This window comes from Leptodactylus fuscus, chromosome 2, assembly GCF_031893055.1.
Source record: "Leptodactylus fuscus isolate aLepFus1 chromosome 2, aLepFus1.hap2, whole genome shotgun sequence".
In the NCBI taxonomy this organism is placed as follows: domain Eukaryota; kingdom Metazoa; phylum Chordata; class Amphibia; order Anura; family Leptodactylidae; genus Leptodactylus; species Leptodactylus fuscus.
Window position 1 is genome coordinate 154267177 of NC_134266.1, and position 21488 is coordinate 154288664.

General features: G+C 44.7%; 1 protein-coding gene across 1 annotated transcript in view; it reads right to left on the reverse strand.

Annotated features, from left to right (window-relative positions):
- Positions 1-21488, reverse strand: part of LOC142194092 (uncharacterized) — a 412519-nt gene that overhangs the window by 219529 nt on the left and 171502 nt on the right. The window contains exons 49-52 of the mRNA XM_075263119.1: positions 16783-16882; positions 15008-15056; positions 4917-4981; positions 3855-4017 (exon numbers count right to left, since the gene is read on the reverse strand). Coding sequence (XP_075119220.1) covers positions 3855-4017; positions 4917-4981; positions 15008-15056; positions 16783-16882 — 377 coding nt within the window. The remainder of the gene's footprint in view (positions 1-3854; positions 4018-4916; positions 4982-15007; positions 15057-16782; positions 16883-21488) is intronic.

Here is a 21488-nt window from a genome sequence, read left to right on the forward strand (position 1 = left end):
GAAGATTCTTATCCAATACATTTTTTCTTGGATTAGGTTGCTCTTTTTTTATCAACACTGAAAAATAAAGGATTGTCTAAATTGGCACTCTGTACTCAAGCGGAACGGGCAGATCTTCAAGGGGTCATCACAAAACCAAACAACAACTTTTGGTGACAATGGGAAAATGTATTAAAGTAGAAAAATATTATATCAGCTCTATTATTTTTGCTGGACTGCTGTAATAGAGATCCTAAAAGCCAAAACAAATTATTTATTGCAATTCAATGATAGAAGCAGTTATAGCTTGGACTTGACAAACTGTGTGCTTTTACATTAATAAAATGAGAGATATTTGCTACTTGTGGACGCATATTTAGCAATACAAGCAAATATATAAGCAATATAAATATATTATAGGTTCTTGGTGTCAGGGCTAATTTTTTACAAATCCCTTTATTCTCTTAACATACCCAATTAGTTGACAAGATTTTTTACTACTTATAGCCAAACACTAGGGGGAGCTTCTGGGTTTTAAGGATTTTTGTAATAAATTCATGACCTATCCTTAGAACAGGTCATCAATATCACATTTTAGGGGTCCAACACCTGAATGGTAGCTGAGCTGCAATACTTAGGCACGTCCATTACAAAGTATAAAGAGTCTTCTGCCTCTAGCTCTGTACACTGCATAGTTCTGGCTGCCTAGATTATTATTATTATTATTATTATTAATAATAATAATAATAATACATTTTATTTCTATAGCGCCAACAGATTCTGCAGCGCTGTACAATTTGTAGGGTTCAAATACAGACAAAGAAATACATTTCAAAGAAATTGTAATTTCACACAATGGGACTGAGGACCCTGCTCGCAAGAGCTTACAATCTATAAGGTAGAGGGGGTGACACAAGAGGTAGCAGGGGTGGCATTGCTTATACAGTTGTCAGACAATTTTGTAATAAAGGTTACTGTCATTAAACAAACATAAAACTTCATGATCCATCACCAGTCTTGTCCTTTAACATGTGGATGGAGCTTGGACATATAAAGTTAGCCTGAAACAGCATCATATCATGTGGGGTAATGTGGGAGCTGGAACAGAGGAGGGTTAAATTTTGAGGATTCTAATTACAGTATGAAGGATAGGCCTGTGGGATTATGATAGACCTATTTGAAAAGATGTGTCTTTAGTTTGTCTTTAAAGCTGTAGAAATTGGGAGTTAATCTGATTCTTTGGGGTAGAGCATTCCAGAGAAGTGGTGAAGCTCGGGAGAAGTCTTGTATACGGACGTGGGAGGTTCTGATAATAGAGGATGTTAGTCTTAGGTCATTGATTAGATTGACTAAATGACTTGTGGAGGTGGTGGGTGTTGAACCTCCACTGATGTCATAACTATGACCTATCTTAGAGGTTGGTCATCAATATCAGAAAAAATCCACAAAACTCAAAAACACAGATTTACATAGATCTGATTGAACAAAATAAAATTTGTAAACGTCCAAGCAAAATATCAAGAATCTTTCAAAAAATGAAAAGTTAAGATTAAAGTAAGTATTAGTAACTTTACTTCTAAAATATCTTCACTAAATGTTAATTTATATCATAACATAACATAAGCTTCATATACAAGATTTTCCTACAGATTTAATTATCTTGTCTAATTTTTAACCAGTGCTGATTTATTAAGACCAGTATTTTGTGTGCTGGCTTTAGTCCATTCATTTTAATAGGCTCCACGCTGTTAATAATTCTGGTGCATCTTGGGAGGTCTTGTTCACTAGAGTTGAAATCGACGTAGTACATTTCAGATATAACCTGTACATCGCTTGGGCTGAAGCATACTTGCCCTGATCTGCCTTGATCCCAGCACCACTTTTTACAACAGTGGCAACTATACTAGGAAATGTGTAAAACTTTCAACTTTTTTTGTGCAAACATGGCATGCATTAAAAATTGCGACTGAAGACTAACACACAAGGCTCATTAAATTGGCTTCTTAGAATAGACAGTCTTAAAATGATCTGGTGCACCTACAGACTGTCTAGTGTAAGTTTTTACACATATTAGTTGGCTTATTTTGCAACAGAACTTTGTGGCAACATTTGGGGATTGCTTCTTAGTTCTGGGGCCCCATGTGGCAAAAACTGCGGCGTTTTAAAATCCCTGCAAAGTGGACTTTTTTGGAAATAGCAGCAGGTCAATTACACCTACAGAAACACTGGTGGTTTCCCTATAGGTATAATTGAAGTAGAAAGTCCACAGAGGAAAATTCTGCTGACTTTCCACGAAAAGTGCTGCGGGAAAAACCGTGATGCATTTCTGCTGTGGTTTTTTCCACAGGACATTTTAGCTGCGGAACGCTGCGTGGGGCCTTAGCCTAAGCCTCACCCAATTTTCTTTTTTTTTTTTTTAAAGACTCAACTATATTATTATTATTATTATTATTATTATTATTATTATTATTATTATTATTATTATTATTAATTATGGTTACTTGTATGGTGCCATCATTTTCTGCAGCGCGTTACAGACATTGACAGTCACTGTCCCATATAGGGCTCTCAATCTACAATCCATAGCAGTATGTTTTTGACATGTGGGAGGAAGCCAGAGTACCCGGAGGAAACCCACGCAAATTTTTTTGCTAAGCCCCACCCTTTTGTTGGACAAGGCAAAAATAAATAAATGTGGCATAATAAATGTGGTGCACAGCATGTAGGGGAGTTTCTTGGCTCAAGTTAAGGCAGAATTTTGTTGCAGGTAGTTTCATAAATGTGCCCCAAAATTAGGAAGGAAACCCAGAAGAATGGATCTGTGAGATTGGAACCATGCTTGGTATTTCTACATTATGCTTGGTAGTACACCTGACAATAGCACCATAGTTAGAATTTTATTTTTCAGACGAAAACTGGTCCGAACCCATTATAGTCTTTGGGGACTGTGGGATTCACCGGATAACCACTTTCTAAGTGGATAGGGTTTAATTTTTTGAGTCCCAAAGTGGGACTTATGTAACTCATTGAAATAAATGAGTGTGCAGCCTGCAAATGAATAAAGAAATGGCCTGGTTCACATCTGTGTTCGGTATTCCGTTCAGGGAGTCCGCTTGGGCCCCCTCATGAAAGGAATGCCAAACGCATTGAAAAGCGTTGAGCAATGAAACCAGTGTCTACGTGAATCATGCAGAAAGAAAATTACTGACTTGTGTGGACACTGAGTGGAAAACACACAGATCCCATTATAGTCTATGGAGTCTGCGTGGTTTCATTGCTCACTGCTTTTTAATGTTTTCGGTATTCTGTTCAGGGGTGCTCAAGCAGACTCCTCAAACAGAATACCAGGACTAAGGCTGGCTTCACATCTGTGTTCTGTGAATGTTCAGGGATTCCATCCCTCATTCTGCTTGAAAAATGCAGAACAAGCAGGACTTTTCTCCCTGCATTTCTCAGGCAGAAACCCGGTGGACCCCACTATAGACTATGAGGTCTGTGGGTTTCTGTGCGTAACCACTTTTTAAGCGGATAGGGTATCCGTTTTCGGATGTTTCCTAAGCGCAAGTGTGAACCTTGCGTAACAAACAGAATAGATCACTCTTTTTTACATTTCAGATCAGAAACATAAACTTTTATTAAGAGGTAATATAACCTTAAAGGATCAAAATATGGAATTTGTTTAGTCTATTAGCACTTGGTTCAATCTTTATGAAATTCGGCATTAGCAATGAAGAATATTTTTGTCAATGAACCACCCTTTAAAATTCTTCACACAAATATATGATGTACACCACAGTGATTTTAGAAGATAAAAGTTAGGCAAACTAATGACTTGATGCTGTAAATATTTGCAACAGTAGAATAAAATAAATTACCTAAGTATGTCTCAGTGAGCTGTTGTAAAATCAACTGACGATCTTCTTCATGGGTTTTTATCCACCTTTTTAGAGGTAATTTCCAGTCCATATCATCACTTGTCATAGCCAGGATACCCACACAGCACAAAACTGAAGGGCTGACATTAGCTAATGTTTCAAGCTAAAATGGAATTAAAAGGACATGATAGTAATAGCAGTGATCTTGCAGAGTCTCGGTTATACATTTTTCATGTGACCACAGTGCCACCCTCTGTTCAGTCTCAAATTCAAGAGTTCAAATCACAGTGTTTTATTTTACAGTACAGTAAGACAAGTACCAGATATAAATATAGTTAATACACTATCAAAACAATATCTTTAAGCTCAGGGCTGCATTCTGACTTTTTGTAGCATTACTGACAGATTTTAACTATTGAGTGACAGGTGCAGCGCACAAAATAACTCAGTGTATTTATTGAACTGCAGCAGGAGCAGCTCAATAGTTAAAATCAGTTTGTAGTGCTACAAAAAGTCAGTGTAGTGCTGACTATAATCTTACTATATACCTGTGCATGAAAGTGGTTGGAATTGAACCAAGCAAGTCTGGTTACATGGCCAAATGTGGGCCAGAAAAACTTGGACTAACTGTACTGATCTAAACGCAACTCAAATAAACTAAACTCAGAGTGTCTGGTCTAGAAAATGCATGTGAAACCTACCTAAGGCTAGGTTCACACCTGCGTTCATGTTTGGGGGGTCCGCTTGGTGAAACCTAAACTGCTTAAGAAACGTGGTTACTTTCAGAAAATAGACTGTAATGGAGTCCACTGGGTTTTCACACACTTTCTGCCCTAAAAGTGTGAAATATGCGGAGAGAAAAGATGCTGCTCGCAGCGCTTTGCTCTCCACATTTTTCAAGCGACATGGAGAACAGAGTTCCCAGGTGGAGACCGGGCGCAGATGTGTACCTAGCCTAAGACTGCATTGAAGATGATAACTTTAATAATTAAAAAATATATATTCAACAATAATAACTGTCATTATTATATTAGATAAAGAAAAGAAAAAAAAAATTGTTACCTCCCAAAAAATTGAAAGTGAGTTGGAGATCCGTATCCGTTCATTGTTTGCGGGGACAAAAAATTCTGACAAAACAGAGTAAAAGTTTGTCAATATGTCTCAAATGCTTCACATTTCACTTTGATGAAACCCTGTGCAAATCAGTTTGCTGTCCTCAACATTTTTTTACAATTAAATGTCACACCATACACTGACCATCAGCAATAGAATAATGTCAGCCCAACTCTTCCTAATGTCAAAGGTTAATCCAGAAGTTGTTGGATTTCAACATACCGAATACTTTTGTTCTGAAGGAAGATAAGCTGCTGTCAGATGTGTCTGGTATTGGATTTCCTCCTCTCCCCGTACAGTATATATACAAGTGTTATTAAATTAAGTGTGCATGTTTATAGGGAAATTAATAGAGATAGTCATCAGACCATTGAGCATTTGGCTGACAGCCATCTAACGTATGGCCACCATTAGGGTAAAGACACAAATATTTAGGGTTTTGCTATTGCAGTTAAAACTAGTGGAGGGTGAGAACATGTAAAGACAAGACTGCTCAGGTGGTAATAAGTTAACGAGCAATAATTATCAAATGTGATGGACAACACCATGTGATGGGCACTGTGGCAGCACCCTTAGGCCAGGGGCCCTACATTGCAAAAAAGCATCATTTTGGCTGCGGCGGACATGCTGCAGAAAAAACGCTGTACTTTGTAGTACCTGCAAAGTGGATTGGATTCTGGCTAATTCATTGCAAAAAAAACAAAACACTTGAGTTTTTGAAACTTACAGTATGTCAATTATACCTAAGAAAATGCTGGTGTCTTCCATATACATATAATAGGGGCAGAAAGTTCACAGAGGAAAACTATGCAGACTCTCTGTAAAAAACGCCACAAAAAAAAAAAAAGATGTTTCTGCCACGTTTTTTTCCACAACATTTTTCTTGCTACATGGGGCCTTAGGGTAAGTTCACACAGGGTTTTTTGGTCCAAAACCTAAGGTGGAGGCTGCCTCAGGTTCCAGACCAAAAAACAGGTAGCCGCGACTGAATACCGCTGCAGTGCACCGCCATCCAGCTGCACAATCTGCTCTGGATTAGGCCCAATGAATGGGCCTAGTCGGGAGGAAAGACTGTCTTCAGGCCGAATCGCGAGACGAATCAACCTGAAGAATGAGCACCTCGCTTCTTTTTTTTTCCGGGAGCCAGAACAAAGCTCCCGGAAAAAGGAACTGACCGGCTCCCGTTTCAATGGGAGCTGTCTTTTTGGTCAGGATTTTGAGGCGGATACGGCCTCAAAATCCTGCCCAAAAAATCCTGTGTAAACCTACCCTTAGGCTCTGTTCTCACGGAGTAACATGCTGCTCATTTAGACATGTATACACGTGTCAGAACACAGCGCTTCAAAACAGATCCCATTGATTTCAATGGGTGCCGGCTTACGTGCGTAACACACTGAAATCAATGGGAGGCTTTGTAACCCATTGATTTCAATGTGTTACGCGCGTAAGCTGGCACCCATTGAAATCAATGGGATCTGTTTTGAAACGCCGCGCTCTGACACGTGTATACGTGCAGGGGCGGATCCAGGGCTGGGCGAGCCGGGCAACTGCCCGGGGCCCCGCGCTTAGCGGGGCCCGGCGGCGCGGCCGGGACCTAACAAAATGGTCCCGGTCGGCATGTCCTGACTCCATGAGCTCAGCGTTAAAGCAGGAGATGAGCTCACAGCTCCTGCTTTAAACGCCTATGTATTTCAGCTCATCGGCGGTAGGACGCCGATGAGCTGAATGCATAGGCGTTTAAAGCCGGAGCTGTCACAGCTCAGCTCCTGCTTTAACGCTGAGCTCCGGGCCTCCGGCATTTGTAGCCGCGATGTGATGACGTCATCACATCGCGGCTACAATATGTGTATGAGGGAGAGAGCTGCGAGGGAACGAGGAATGGTGAGTGTGTGTGTGAGAGAGAACGTGAGAACGGCATGACACTGGGGCAGATGGAGGGGGGAGAATGGCATGGCACTGGGGCAGATGAAGGGGGGAAGAACACCATGACACTGGGGCAGATGGAGGGGGGAGAATGGCATGACACTGGGGCAGATGGAGGGGGGAGAATGGCATGACACTGGGGCAGATGGAGGGGGAGAATGGCATGACACTGGGGCAGATGAAGGGGGGAAGAACAGCATGACACTGGGGCAGATGAAGGGGGGAGAATGGCATGACACTGGGGCAGATGGAGGGGGAGAATGGCATGACACTGGGGCAGATGGAGGGGGGAGAATGGCATGACACTGGGGCAGATAGTGGGGGAGAGAACAGCATGACACTGGGGCAGATGGAGGGGGGAGAATGGCATGACACTGGGGCAAATGAAGGGGGGAAGAACAGAATGACACTAGGGCAGATGGAGGGGGGAGAATGGCATGGCACTGGGGCAGATGAAGGGGGGAAGAACAGCATGACACTGGGGCAGATGGAGGGGGGAGAATGGCATGACACTGGGGCAGATGGAGGGGGGAGAATGGCATGACACTGGGGCAGATGGAGGGGGGAGAATGGCATGACACTGGGGCAGATAGAGGGGGAGAGAACAGCATGACACTGGGGCAGATGGAGGGGGGAGAACGGCATGACACTGGGGTAGATGGAGGGGGGAGAACGGCATGACATTGGGGCAGATGGAGGGGGGGAGAACAGCATGACACTGGGGCAGATGGAGGGGGGAGAACAGCATGACACTGGGGCAGATGAAGGGGGGAGAACAGCATGACATTGGGGCAGATGGAGGGGGAGAACGGCATGACACTAGGGCAGATGAAGGGGGGGGAATGGCATGACATTGGGGCAGATGAAGGGGGGAGAACGGCATGACACTGGGGCAGATGAAGGGGGGAGAACGGCATGACACTGGGGCAGAGACGGGGGGGAAATGAAACTGTGGGCAGATAAAGGGGGAGAATGGCATGAAACTGGGGACAGAGATAGAGGGGGGGACATGAAACTAGGGGTAGATGAAGGGTGTATATGAAAATGGGGGGGAGATATAATTTACGGGTGACTGTAGGAGGATTATACTGTGTGGAATCACATGAAAATTGAATGAGAATGGGTGGAGTCAACATAAAAGCGGGCGGGGACTAATTTGCTGCGGCGCGCTGCGCGCGCCACACGTTTTGTTCCCTCTTTCTAGTCTTCAACAGTTGGGAAGTACAGGTTAGAAGTGCGAGACCCCCAGTAAGTAGGGCCCCACCAAAGTCAATTGCCCAGGGCCCCGCAAACCCTGGATCCGCCACTGTATACGTGTCTAAATCAGCGGCACGTTGCTCTGTGAGAACAGAGCCTAAGCCTTACAGAGCTGACTAATTGAGTTTGGGGATTGTAAAGAGCTTATGTCCATTTGTAGCAATTTGTACCAAATTTGACATCTAATTAAAACCACTGTAATAAAAAAAGTTGTTAGATAATTACATGTAAAAAGTCCAGGGAAGGTGGGGGCACTTTGTAGAAACATGTAATATGTGAGATGTGCATACACAAAGAGTAAAAAAAAGGTAGCAAGATGTAATTATCTTGTAATCTGCCAATCTTGCTGACCACAGTATAATTATAAAGTGCTGTAGAGAAAGATAATGAATTGCTATAATTAGACACCTAGTTTTGCTGTACGGACCTGCAGTATATATTAAACATATTAATTACCACAAACCATTCTGGCACGTAAACAACACATAAAATTAACACTGGAAGATTAAAAGGGTTTATTGCTGAACTTGATATACTAATTACTTACAACTAGATAAATACATGTGGAATTTTTACATCGCATCTTAAATCAACATAGAATTGCAGTGACCTGCAATTCAAGGAAATATCATCGTTGCTAATCCATGAGAAAAGTGTCATAATTTTAATAAAATTTCACTTCCCGATATGATAAACCTTTAAATCCCAACATTGTAACAATGTATCATTTGCAGTGGTTCAATCTAAACTGGTACTATGGGCCTTATGCACACGGTGGGTCACGAACAGCCCTTATTCACAAGGCAGTGAATAATGGCTATGCAATGACCATCATGTGGCAATTATACAACCCATAATTTTTATTTCTAACTTTTTAGATCTAATCGCTCTGTGTTTTCAGAGTATGTCAACCACAGGTTCCCATAAAAAGGAAAAAAAAAAAACACATTGCTGCAAATTGTACATTTTTAGCAGGCTGACCCTATTTAAAGGGATTCCATCATAGGGAAAACTCATTTTTAACTAAGCAAAGATTTGCATAGCCTTTAGAAATTCCACACATACCTTCAGTTTGTTAATCCTCCCAGCTGTTCTTGAATTAGCTTGTCTTTATTGATATGCTAATTAGCTAGCAACCAGTGGCGTAACTAGGAATGGCAGGGCCCATGGCGAACTTTTGACATGCCCCCCCCCTTCCTGACTGACCGACCTCTGCCGCATTCCAGCACGCTCTATTATGCCCCATAGTCACCCTTACACACACCATTATGCCCCATAATGAACACCCATGAACAATTATTATACTTTGGGGTCTTTTCAGACCCCAGGATATAATAATTGGAGACCCTGAAAATAACCGCTTTTTAATGCGTATATGTTTCTGTTTGGGGGGTCCCAAGCAGACTCCACGAACGGAAACCTGAACACAGATGCGAATTGGGCCTAAACATCACATTATAAAATACAATTCTAGTATGTATAATGGTAGACATGTATAGAAGCAAATACAGATAGATAGACGGATAGATAGATAGATAGATAGATAGATAGATAGGCGATAGATAGATAGATAGATAGATAGATAGATAGATAGACATTGATATGCTGTATATACTTACACATATACACATCTACTCACACTAATACATTCATATGCAACATATACACATACCTCCCAACCGTCCCGATTTCCGCGGGACAGTCCCGATTTGGGTGACATGTCCCGCGGTCCCGGTTGGAGGGAGGTATGTCCCGATTTCAACTCAGATCTGCGTCCAGAGGACGCAGATCTGAGTTGAACACACATGCGGCTGAAGGAAGGAGCTGACACAGGTCAGCTCCTCGCTTCGCCGCTGCCCGCCTCTCTCCCTGACACACGCGGCTGAAGCTGCTCGCGTGCTCGCTTCGCCGCTGCGTCTCTCTCTCTCGCTGACACATGCGGCTGAAGCGAGGAGCTGACCTGTGTCAGTTCCTCGCTTCGCTGCTGCCGCCGGCTCCTGGCTTGTACATCGCGTCTACAAGCCAGGAGCCGGCGGCAGCAGCGAAGCGAGGAGCTGACACAGGTCAGCTCCTCGCTTCAGCCGCATGTGTCAGCGAGAGAGAGAGACGCAGCGGCGAAGCCAGCACGCGAGCAGCTTCAGCCGCGTGTGTCAGGGAGAGAGGCGGGCAGCGGCGAAGCTAGGAGCTGACCTGTGTCAGCTCCTTCCTTCAGCCGCATGTGTCAGCGAGAGAGGCGGCGAGGGAGCGGAGGAGAAGGTAAGTTTAATGTGGAGGTGGAACGTGAATCTGGGGGCAGATGAAGGAGAGGACGGCATGACATTGGGGCAGAGATGGGGGACATGAATCTGGGGGCAGAGATGGGGGACATGAATCTGGGGGCAGAGATGGAGAGGACATGAATTTGGGGGCAGAGATGGAGGGACATGAATCTGGGGGCAGAGATGGAGGGACATGAATCTGGGGGCAGAGATGTGGGACATGAATCTGGGGGCAGAGATGTGGGACATGAATCTGGGGGCAGAGATGTGGGGACATGAATCTGGGGGCAGAGATGGAGAGGACATGAATCTGGGGGCAGAGATGGAGGGACATGAATCTGGGGGCAGAGATGGGGGACATGAATCTGGGGGCAGAGATGGAGGGACAGGAATCTGGGGGCAGAGATGTGGGACATGAATCTGGGGGCAGAGATGTGGGGACATGAATCTGGGGGCAGAGATGGAGAGGACATGAATCTGGGGGCAGAGATGGAGGGACATGAATCTGGGGGCAGAGATGTGGGACATGAATCTGGGGGCAGAGATGGAGGGACATGAATCTGGGGGCAGAGATGGAGAGGACATGAATCTGGGGGCAGAGATGGAGGGACATGAATCTGGGGGCAGAGATGGAGGGACATGAATCTGGGGGCAGAGATGGAGGGACAGGAATCTGGGGGCAGAGATGTGGGACATGAATCTGGGGGCAGAGATGTGGGACATGAATCTGGGGGCAGAGATGTAAGGACATGAATCTGGTGGCAGAGATGGAGAGGACATGAATCTGGGGGCAGAGATGGAGGGACATGAATCTGGGGGCAGAGATGGGGGACATGAATCTGGGGGCAGAGATGGAGGGACAGGAATCTGGGGGCAGAGATGTGGGACATGAATCTGGGGGCAGAGATGTGGGGACATGAATCTGGGGGCAGAGATGGAGAGGACATGAATCTGGGGGCAGAGATGGAGGGACATGAATCTGGGGGCAGAGATGTGGGACATGAATCTGGGGGCAGAGATGGAGGGACATGAATCTGGGGGCAGAGATGGAGAGGACATGAATCTGGGGGCAGAGATGGAGGGACATGAATCTGGGGGCAGAGATGGAGGGACATGAATCTGGGGGCAGAGATGGAGGGACATGAATCTGGGGGCAGAGATGGAGGGACAGGAATCTGGGGGCAGAGATGTGGGACATGAATCTGGGGGCAGAGATGTGGGGACATGAATCTGGGGGCAGAGATGGAGAGGACATGAATCTGGGGGCAGAGATGGAGGGACATGAATCTGGGGGCAGAGATGGAGGGACATGAATCTGGGGGCAGAGATGGAGGGACATGAATCTGGGGGCAGAGATGGAGGGACATGAATCTGGGGGCAGAGATGGAGGGACATGAATCTGGGGGCAGAGATGGAGGACATGAATCTGGGGGCAGAGATGGAGGGACATGAATCTGGGGGCAGAGATGGAGGGACATGAATCTGGGGGCAGAGATGGAAGAGGGACATGAAACTGGGGGCAGATGAAGGGTGTATATGAAACTGGGGGAGAGATAGAGGGGGGACATATAATTTACGGGTGACTGTAGGAGGATTATACTGTGTGCGGGCACATGAAAAATTAACGAGTGGGCGGAGTCAACACAAAAGTGGGTGGGGCTAAATTTGCCGCGGCGCGCTAAGCGCGCCGTTCATTTTGTCCCTCTTTTGGTTCTTCAAAAGTTGGGATGTATGTATACACACACCTATCTACACACATACAGGACTCACACAGTATATAAGACACATAATGTAAACACATATACAAATCTATACATATTTTATCCAAAAATATACTTACATGTGGCTGTGCAGCTCTGTCTAGCAGTGAAGAGAGCAGATACATCGCACAGGATGTCTCCCCTCACACTCCGATACTGAGGAGCAGGGCCGCCATCAGGAATTTTGGGGCCCCATACAGCCTAAGTGTCTGCCCCCCCCCCCCACCTTATTTTGCGTCATACCAATTCTGTATTACATTTCCCTTTATTTTAGCAGCATTACAAGGCTTAATCAGATTCTATTTGCAGGCAAAATCTGCTACGTGTGACAGCGCCTATAGAGAGCCAACACCATTTATAAGAGCCCTCCTAATAAATCCTCAGGGCTTTTTCACGTTGCGTTTTGGCCTCCCTTGCCGGGATACGTTGGTAACCAGTCAGAATCAGCTGTTAACTTATCCCTGCATGAAGCACTGGCCATTAAAAAAAAGCCTACATCATTATTATTCTCCAGCTAAAAACTTATATATTATATATTATTGCCCCAGTTCCCTCTCCGCAGTGCCGCACACCCGATGTCCCAACAATTCCCCCCCCCCCCCCGTCCACCGTTCACCCTCTAACGTCTTTCCATTGCCCCCTGTACCCATACCTCCCAACTTTTGAAAAACCAAAAGAGGGACAAAATGTGCGGCGTGCTTTGTGCGCCGCGGGAAATTTAGCCCCACCCACTGTTATGTTGACTCCGCCCACTCATTAATTTTTCATGTGCCCGCACACTGTATAATCCTAATCCTCCTACAGTCACCTGTAAATTATATGTCCCCCTCCGTCTCTCCCCCAGCTTCATATACACCCTTCATATGCCCCCAGATTAATGTCCCCTCCATCTCTGCCCCCAGATTAATGTCCCCTCCATCTCTGCCCACAGATTCATGTCCCCTCCATCTCTGCCCCCAGATTCATGTCCCCACATCTCTGCCCCCAGATTCATGTCCCCTCCATTTCTGCCCACAGATTCATATCCCCTCCATCTCTGCCCCCAGATTCATGTCCCTCCATCTCTGCCCCCAGATTCATGTCCCTCCATCTCTGCCCCAAGTGTCATGCCGTCCTCTCCATCTCTGCCCCCAGATTCATGTCCCTCCATCTCTGCCCCAAGTGTCATGCCGTCCTCTCCATCTCTGCCCCCAGATTCATGTCCCTCCATCTCTGCCCCCAGATTCATGTCCCTCCATCTCTGCCCCCAGATTCATGTCCCTCCATCTCTGCCCCCAGTGCCATGCCGTCCTCTCCTTCATCTGCCCCCAGTTTCACGTTCCACATTAGACTTACCTTCTCCTTCGTTCCCCCGCTGCTCTCTGCGCGCCTCTCTCTCTTACTGGCGCACAGTTGTAGACGCGATGTGACGTCATCACATCGCGTCTACACTGCCGGGTAGCCGGCAGCAGCGGCGAAGCGAAGAGCTGACATAGGTCAGCTCCTCGCTTCAGCCGCATATGTGTCAGCGAGAGAGGCCGCAGCAGCAAAGCGAGGAGCTGACCTGTGTCAGCTCCTTCCTTCAGCCGCATGTGTCAGGGAGAGAGGCCGCAGCAGCGAAGCGAGGAGCTGACACATATGCGGCTGAAGCGAGGAGCTGACCTGTGTCAGCTCCTCGCTTCGCCGCAGCCGCCGGCTACCTGGCAGTGTAGACGCGATGTCAGCGAGAGAGGCGGCAGCGGCGAAGCAAGGAGCTGACACAGGTCAGCTCCTCGCTTCAGCCGCATATGTGTCAGGGAGAGAGGCGCGAAGCGAGGAGCTGACCTGTGTCAGCTCCTTGCTTCAGCCGCGTATGTGTTCAACTCAGATCTGCGTCCTCTGGACGCAGATCTGAGTTGAAACAAACAGGACATACAATGACTGCTGCCGGCGCCAGGGGCCTTTTTAAATTTGGCCGGGCCCCTGACGCCAGTAGCAGTAGTACTGGCCTATCGGCGACCCCGCTGAGGAGGGGAGGGGCAGAACAGGAAGCTGCTGTATGCGGAAGCTTTTACAAGAAGCATCTGCAGCCCTGCCTCTAGCAGTGATTTGTCTACTGCCGATCTTCTCCTTATGGTAGGGAAGGTATGGGGCCCTTGAGGGTGTGGGGATATTAAGGAGCCTATTTAGGAAAAAAAAATGCAGGGGTAGCGTCTGTCGCCGGGCCCCTAATGTCCCAGGCCCTGTGGCAGCTGCTACCACTGCTACCACGGTAGTTACACCACTGCTAGCAATGAGCATTGGAAGTTTAGTGAGCACTGTCTGCTGTGTGTACACAGGGGGAGGTGAGAGCAGGGAGGCTGGTGAGTCATCAGCAGCAGCCTTCCTTGAACTTCTGCTGCTCATTGCTGGCTAGTTAGCATATCAATATGGAATAGCCTTTCTAAAGGCTATGCAAATATATGCTTGGTTAAAAATGAGTTTTCCCAATAACAGAATCCCTTTAACACAGCACACAAATGTAACATGGATCTTTAAATGCATTGAATGGACCAAAAATTATATGACAACATTCTAGCTGTCAGCAGTTACAGTTGTGGATAGCATAGATGTTAACTACAGCCAGTTTAAATGCTATTCCTAGCAGTAAATGAAGACAATCAGAATTTATTCAAATTATATTAAAAATTAAGAAATTAATCAACACAGAATGTTTGACCTAAAAATAGTGTTTCTTCTAAACTGGGCACTATGAAAAGGAATGGGTTAAAATAACATACTGATTAGAGTCAATGAGCCCAATAACAGCTCTAGTTGTCTGTAGGGGTTGCAATTTTTAATTTTATTATTTCAAGAGTACAATTTATTACATGACTTACTGTACCTTCTCCACAGAATAAACTCCGAATAATCTCCATTTCAGGGCCATTTACCTGGAGGAATATGATATAATTCATTAACTCTCTTAACTACTGTAAAGGTGAATGCCAATTTATATCTTATTATTCATGACGGGAGACTGTCCAGAATTAGGCACATTTAGAGGTAGATACTAACAGTTAGTCGAATGTGCATGAAACTCCGCTTGCAAGTGGGGTGGTGACCAATGGCTACACAATAAAACAAATGTGCTATGCTATACTTACACTTCGCATTTTTTGGACATGATGTCTAATTTTCACAAACAGCATCTCACCGTGCTAATTTGTGGATACTGTGTCCCCTTCTACTTTTTTATTTGAACACCCATGGTCTGAAAACCCCCCAATGTATTAATGAAGATATTGAAATGAATGGATATGTATGCCTTCTGCAAAAATGCAGACGGCACACAAATATGGAAGCAGATGTGTGAGTATATTCTTACTTTCTAAATTGTACAGCCAGTGACCAACACATGCAAGTGGGGTTTTGGGGGTCCATTTGCAGCTGCAGCAATAGTAGAAGACAGTAATATTGTTTTCTTCCCAAGACAAAACGACACCTGTACATGGGTTGTGTCTGAGATTGCAACTCAGCTGAGGTGAAGTAACGAAGTACAGTAAGTACAATAACACAAAACCTCTGATGATTCCACTGGAAGAAAGCAGCCATGTTTTTTACATGGTTTAACTATTATATATATTAGCTACTTTATGTATATAATGGGTACTTCCAAATCCAAATAAATCTTGCCATGATACAAAATATTTTTTCTTGTTTTCTATTTTAAGATAAAAGAAAAAATATCCTTGTACCAACCTGATGAAGGGACCTTTATAGTAGTCCCGAAAGCTCGATATGTCATCAAAGAACTTTTTAAGTTAGCCATTAAAAAAGGTATCAACTACTGAGAAATTCTGTCAAAAAATTTTTCATTTCATATTTCAAGATACTAATACTTCTTTTAAAAATATTAACATGAACTTTAGTAATATACTACGCAACAAAGTAATTTTGGAAAATGGACCTTGAGGACCATGAGGACCTTTCATGTTCTCATGAATGTGCGGTTTTATACATTGCTAGAAAGCTGACGGTGTGATGAATTCATACTATTTTTGGCTTTCCCGGTACATGCCCAGATGGTGGAAATATTAGTGCCAATAATTTTTGCATTAATATCTCCCCATTGTCAGAAGGCCATTATTTACAGCATAGACTCATTGCTTGGCTGTGAGGAACGCCCCACCTGACAGCACCCTAACATAGCCTTGTACTGTCAGACGGGGTGTTCCTTACCGCCCAACGATGACCCTGAGCTGTGAGAAATCCCCCAGTACAAGTCTATGGACAAGTACTGTAAGGGAGGGGGCATTCCTTACAGCGCAGCGATGACGTTAGGCTGTGAGGAATGCTCTTCTTATAGTGGGGAGATATCAGTGCCGAACTTAAAGTCACCGATATCTCCACATACCAAGCGAGCCAACAGTGTGCTAAATTCAGAGCGCCGTTGGCTTTCTAATGGTATATAAAACCACACATTCATGAGGACATAACAAGAGCCTCTTTAAAATGCACTAAGTAAATAGCTGCAAATATGACCTGAATGTTGTTAAATTTCTAGTTTCCTAAGAGCATGATATACCAGCCTAACACCTCATTCAGCCACACACTTTATTATCACCTATTAGAAGTAAAACAACATTAGTAACATGACATTTTAAGTGTTATCTTCACCTCTCCATCCAAGTGCAGAATGTTCATTTGCTTGTTATCAGTTATTACACAAGGCGTAGAGTAGGTTCTTAGCAATTGTGGTAACAACCCATCATTCCACCTGAAAGATAAAAAAAGGTGTTTGTTAGGTTTAACAGTTTAATTATTTTTATTAACAGTATCATTATTTATTATGCAGCAATTGTGGCGTCTTGTTTTCACCACAGTACAAAGGTGTTTAATTTATATACTTTTGCACTATATATTAATTGGAGAATATATTAGGGGACAACTTTTAGAAATAACCCTGACTATTTAAAATAATTGTAGTAATTACAGATGCACTAAGCCCTGAAACCAAGAATGTATCATAAAGTTCATCTTTAGTTATGTCTGAAGGATTAGCTCTGAGCAGTTTAGCAGAAATCTTGCAGAAATAGATAGGGCAGACACTGCTTCATTCCTCTGTGCAGTGCCATTACCAGTTTGAAACCTGCTACAAGCACTAGCATGACATCACAGGACATTTGGGAGAGGCAGGACTTATCATGGAGGTGCAGGATTATCTCCCATTCAGTATAATGCTGTAAGTCATTGAGTATAACACAGTGCAGCTCCCAAGCATGAATTACACCACGGAAATGGGAGGATTACATGTGTGCAAATCACCCAGCTTTCCCCTGATTCTTAAAAGGCAAAACTAGCTAAATGTGTCATAACTTAGATACAGGTTTATACATCTAGATTTTGCTTCAGCAGCAGTCTGGATTACAGCACTGACTGATAAGTTAACAGCTTTCTTGGGACCCTGAAAGATACATCTCTATTACAAGAGCACCTCATATATTACCCATTGTTCAAAAAGTATGCAGCCTAACCCTGTCCTCTCATCCTAAACTTCATGGCTCATGTGCACTTGCATTAGAGTCGAATGGCAGGGGGTAAAACAAAAAAGGTTCCATACATCTATAAAAATTTCGCTACATTCATAGGTTCCATACATTGGTTCCATACATCTATAAAGATTTCACTACATTCATAACTAAAATTCTCTAATACTATCAAATACAGTATGCTTACTGAATAGTGAGTTTAGCACCATGGACAGCACAACTCAATTACCATGCTACTGTAAAAGTTTCCCAACTTCTACAAGTTGGGAAATTTTTACTTTTACTATTTTATTTCAAGTTACTTATGCTTGAGCCCCCCAAAAGAAAATTAATAAAATATAACTTTTATTTTATTCGTTTAAAAATAAAGGCTCCTCAATAGAACATGTGCTCCCCATGGAAGTAGAACACCTATCTACAGACCCCTAAATAACTGAGCCGTCAGTAAGTGATGGATAATGCTCCTACATAAAGATATATCTCAGAGTTATAACCATATCCCTATTGTCTTAAAGGGTAAATGGAGATGTTGATTGATATATCAGTGGGGATCTGTAACATAGACCTGACAGCTACAGCAACAAAGGGTATATAGTTGAGCTGCTACCATTTAGGTGCAGCTACACCTCATCTGTCGGAAGCAGGCTTAAATTATATACAATTAAGCACTCAACTTGATGGCTAAAAGCAGCGTTTTGGCATGCTTCCCACTGATGATAAGGGTACCAAACAAATTGTTGGGGTGGCTGTATCGTTGCACAGCAGCCGTTCACCCCTCAGATACATATGATCAGTCTCAACGCGTTTCGTATAGTACTCATCAGGAGACTATCATCACCCTGCCTAACACCTAGATGCCGGTGTGCGGTCAAAACCACAGTTCGCGGGACCCTTGTGGTAGGTGCCGCTACTTTCATAAGGTCTGACACTGCGTTCGAAACTCCTCACTCATATATAGTCACCGAGTGAGGTAAAAACCCGCCCCCTCTCGGCACCGTCCAATCAATAGCGTCGGGCGGTTCCATGCATGTCACATGGCCCAGAGGGAGTGTCGTGGGCGTATCACGGGCTCTGCTAGGAGGAGACCGCGTCCGTTCTCAGAGAAGCTCAATAGGTAAGTATATCGATGGTGAGTAAAAACACTAAATATCCATCATCTCATCTTATGGGCATTCAGATAGTCACGCTGTCGTGACCCTCGGTAAACTAGAGCCAACAAACGGATTCCATTTCACATCTATGCAACGATCTCTCTATATATTGACAATAGGAGAGATACCGCATTATGGAACCGCATCATGTGAACAGCCTCCACTGTGTGCCCAACGTGAAAACGCCGGTACCAGCTTGTAAAACTGGAAATGCATCAATACATCCCAGTACCTGGGATGCATCAATAAATCTCGGCAAACCAAGCCCTCGGCACACTAGAGCCAACAAACGGATTCCATTTCACATACATGCAACGATCTCTCTATACATTGACAATAGGAGAGATACCGCATTCTGGAACCGCATCATGTGAATAGCCTCCACTGTGTGCCCAATGTGAAAATGCCGGTACCAGTTTGTAAAACTGGAGATGTATTACATCCCCGTACCTGATGATAACATATTCGGTACCGCATCATCCAGCCGCACCATGTATGCAGCCTGCCCTATGTTTACCATTACTGGCACCAACATCTGGAATCAAGATGTAACAGCACATCTCGACTCCTGGTCCCAGCCCAAAAATTAAGGATTTATTAGAAGGTTCTGGCTCCCTTCACACCACCGTGTACAAAAAGTGCATGTGATGGAGACTTTCGAACTCACTGACTGCCTATGATACTTAGTTGTAAAATGATGGTTATATGATGGTTATAGTACCACAATTCAGACAAATGGTAAAAAAGATATATTATCATTAAGACCCCGAGGTTTGACAGATGAGAATTGGAATATCCAGAAGGCCTCCCGGCGCAGAATCTGATTGTCCCAGTCACCACCCCGTACATGTTTTGGAACTCGTTCAATCACCTGGAATTTCAATGCAAAGGGATCACCCCTGTGGCATTCCCAGATGTGTTTAGACACCGCGGTGTCAGTTCTTCTTACAACATCCCCAACATGGTCAAGTACTCTACGACGCAGTTGTCTACGGGTTTTACCCACATAATTGAGTGGGCATGGGCATGTCATTACATAGACAACTCCTTCTGTCTTACAGTTGGAAAATTCTTTAATTTGGTAAGTACGACCTGTAGCACAGGCCCTTATTTCATTACCCCGCTGTATATAGGCACAGGCTCTACACGAGCCACATCTGAATGTCCCTGCCAACTGCGTCCTACCTAGCCATGTGCTCTCCCTACTTAGAGGGAAAAGATGACTTCGTGTTATAATATCTGCTATGTTTCTGCCTCTCCGAAATGTCACTGACGGTCGTTCTGGAATTGAATCCCGTATCTCTGGATCCTGTTTTAGGATCCCCCAGTAGTCTCTAATGATGTTTGTTACTTCATGTGAAGCGTTATCAAAAGGCCCAATCAAGCGTATCAGTTGTTTACCATCATCCCTCTTTTTTGGAACTAATAGGGAATCCCTGGGGGTTCGCCTTGCTGTGGCTCTGGCTGCATTCAATAATGCTCGTGGGTAGCCCCTGGCTACAAATCTTTCCACCAGTTGACCACTTTCGGAGTCATAATCATCCAACTCGGAGCAGTTCCTCCGTAAACGGAGGAACTGCCCCTTTGGGATACCCCGTTTTAATGGGGCTGGGTGATGACTCCCCCATTCCAGCAAGGCGTTTGTGGCTGTCGGTTTTCGGAACAAGGTGGATTTAAATGTCCCATCAGAGTTCAGAGTAATCCGGATGTCAAGAAAATCAACGGTGTTCTGATGGTAATACGAGGTAAAGTGTAAGTTTAACTCGTTGATGTTTAGTTGATCCACAAACTCCTTGAACTCCTCTTGGGACCCTGACCATACCATGACAATGTCATCAATAAACCTGAGCCACAGCACTATGTGCCGGGCCCAGGTCTCTGCATGTTGGCCAAACACCACCACCTCCTCCCAGTATCCCAAGTAGAGGTTGGCGAAGGTAGGTGCGGCGGGGCACCCCATAGCGGTGCCCCGCCGCTGATGGTAAACCTTGCCATTGAACATGAACGCATTGTGCGTCAACACAAATTTTAAAAGCCGGACAACCAGGTCGTTATAATTACCAAACTGTTCCCCCCGGGTCCCCAAGTAATGCTCCACACCCCTTGTCATGGGGTATGGAGCTGTAGAGCGCCTCTACGTCCAAGGTCGCAAGGGCCGCCCCAGTTGGAACATGGATGCCCTCCAAATGTCGGAGGACATCCATGGTGTCCCTGACATATGAGGGGAGAGCCAACACGAAGGGTCGCAACACCAGATCTAAATAGTTGCTAACCCCCTCAGTGGCTCCCCCCATGCCAGAGACAATCGGGCGGCCCTTGAGGGGATGATAGCCCTTATGGACCTTGGGTAGGGCATAGAAAGTGGGGACCCGGGGGAACTCAGGACGCATGAATAAATACTCCTGATTAGAAATGAGGCCAAGTGCCTTTCCCTGGTCCAAAATTAATGTGAGAGCTTCAGCATATTGTGTCGTGGGGTCTGTGGTGAGAACATCATAGTTTGAGCGGTCTTCGAGTATCATATTACACATATTAACATAGTCATCCCGATTCATGATGACTATGTTGCCGCCCTTGTCCGCTGATTTAATTATAATAGAGTCATCAGACTCTAAGGATCTAAGGGCGGCACGTTGGTTACTGTTCAAATTGTTACGTTTAAGGACTGGTTTTGAAGCTAGTT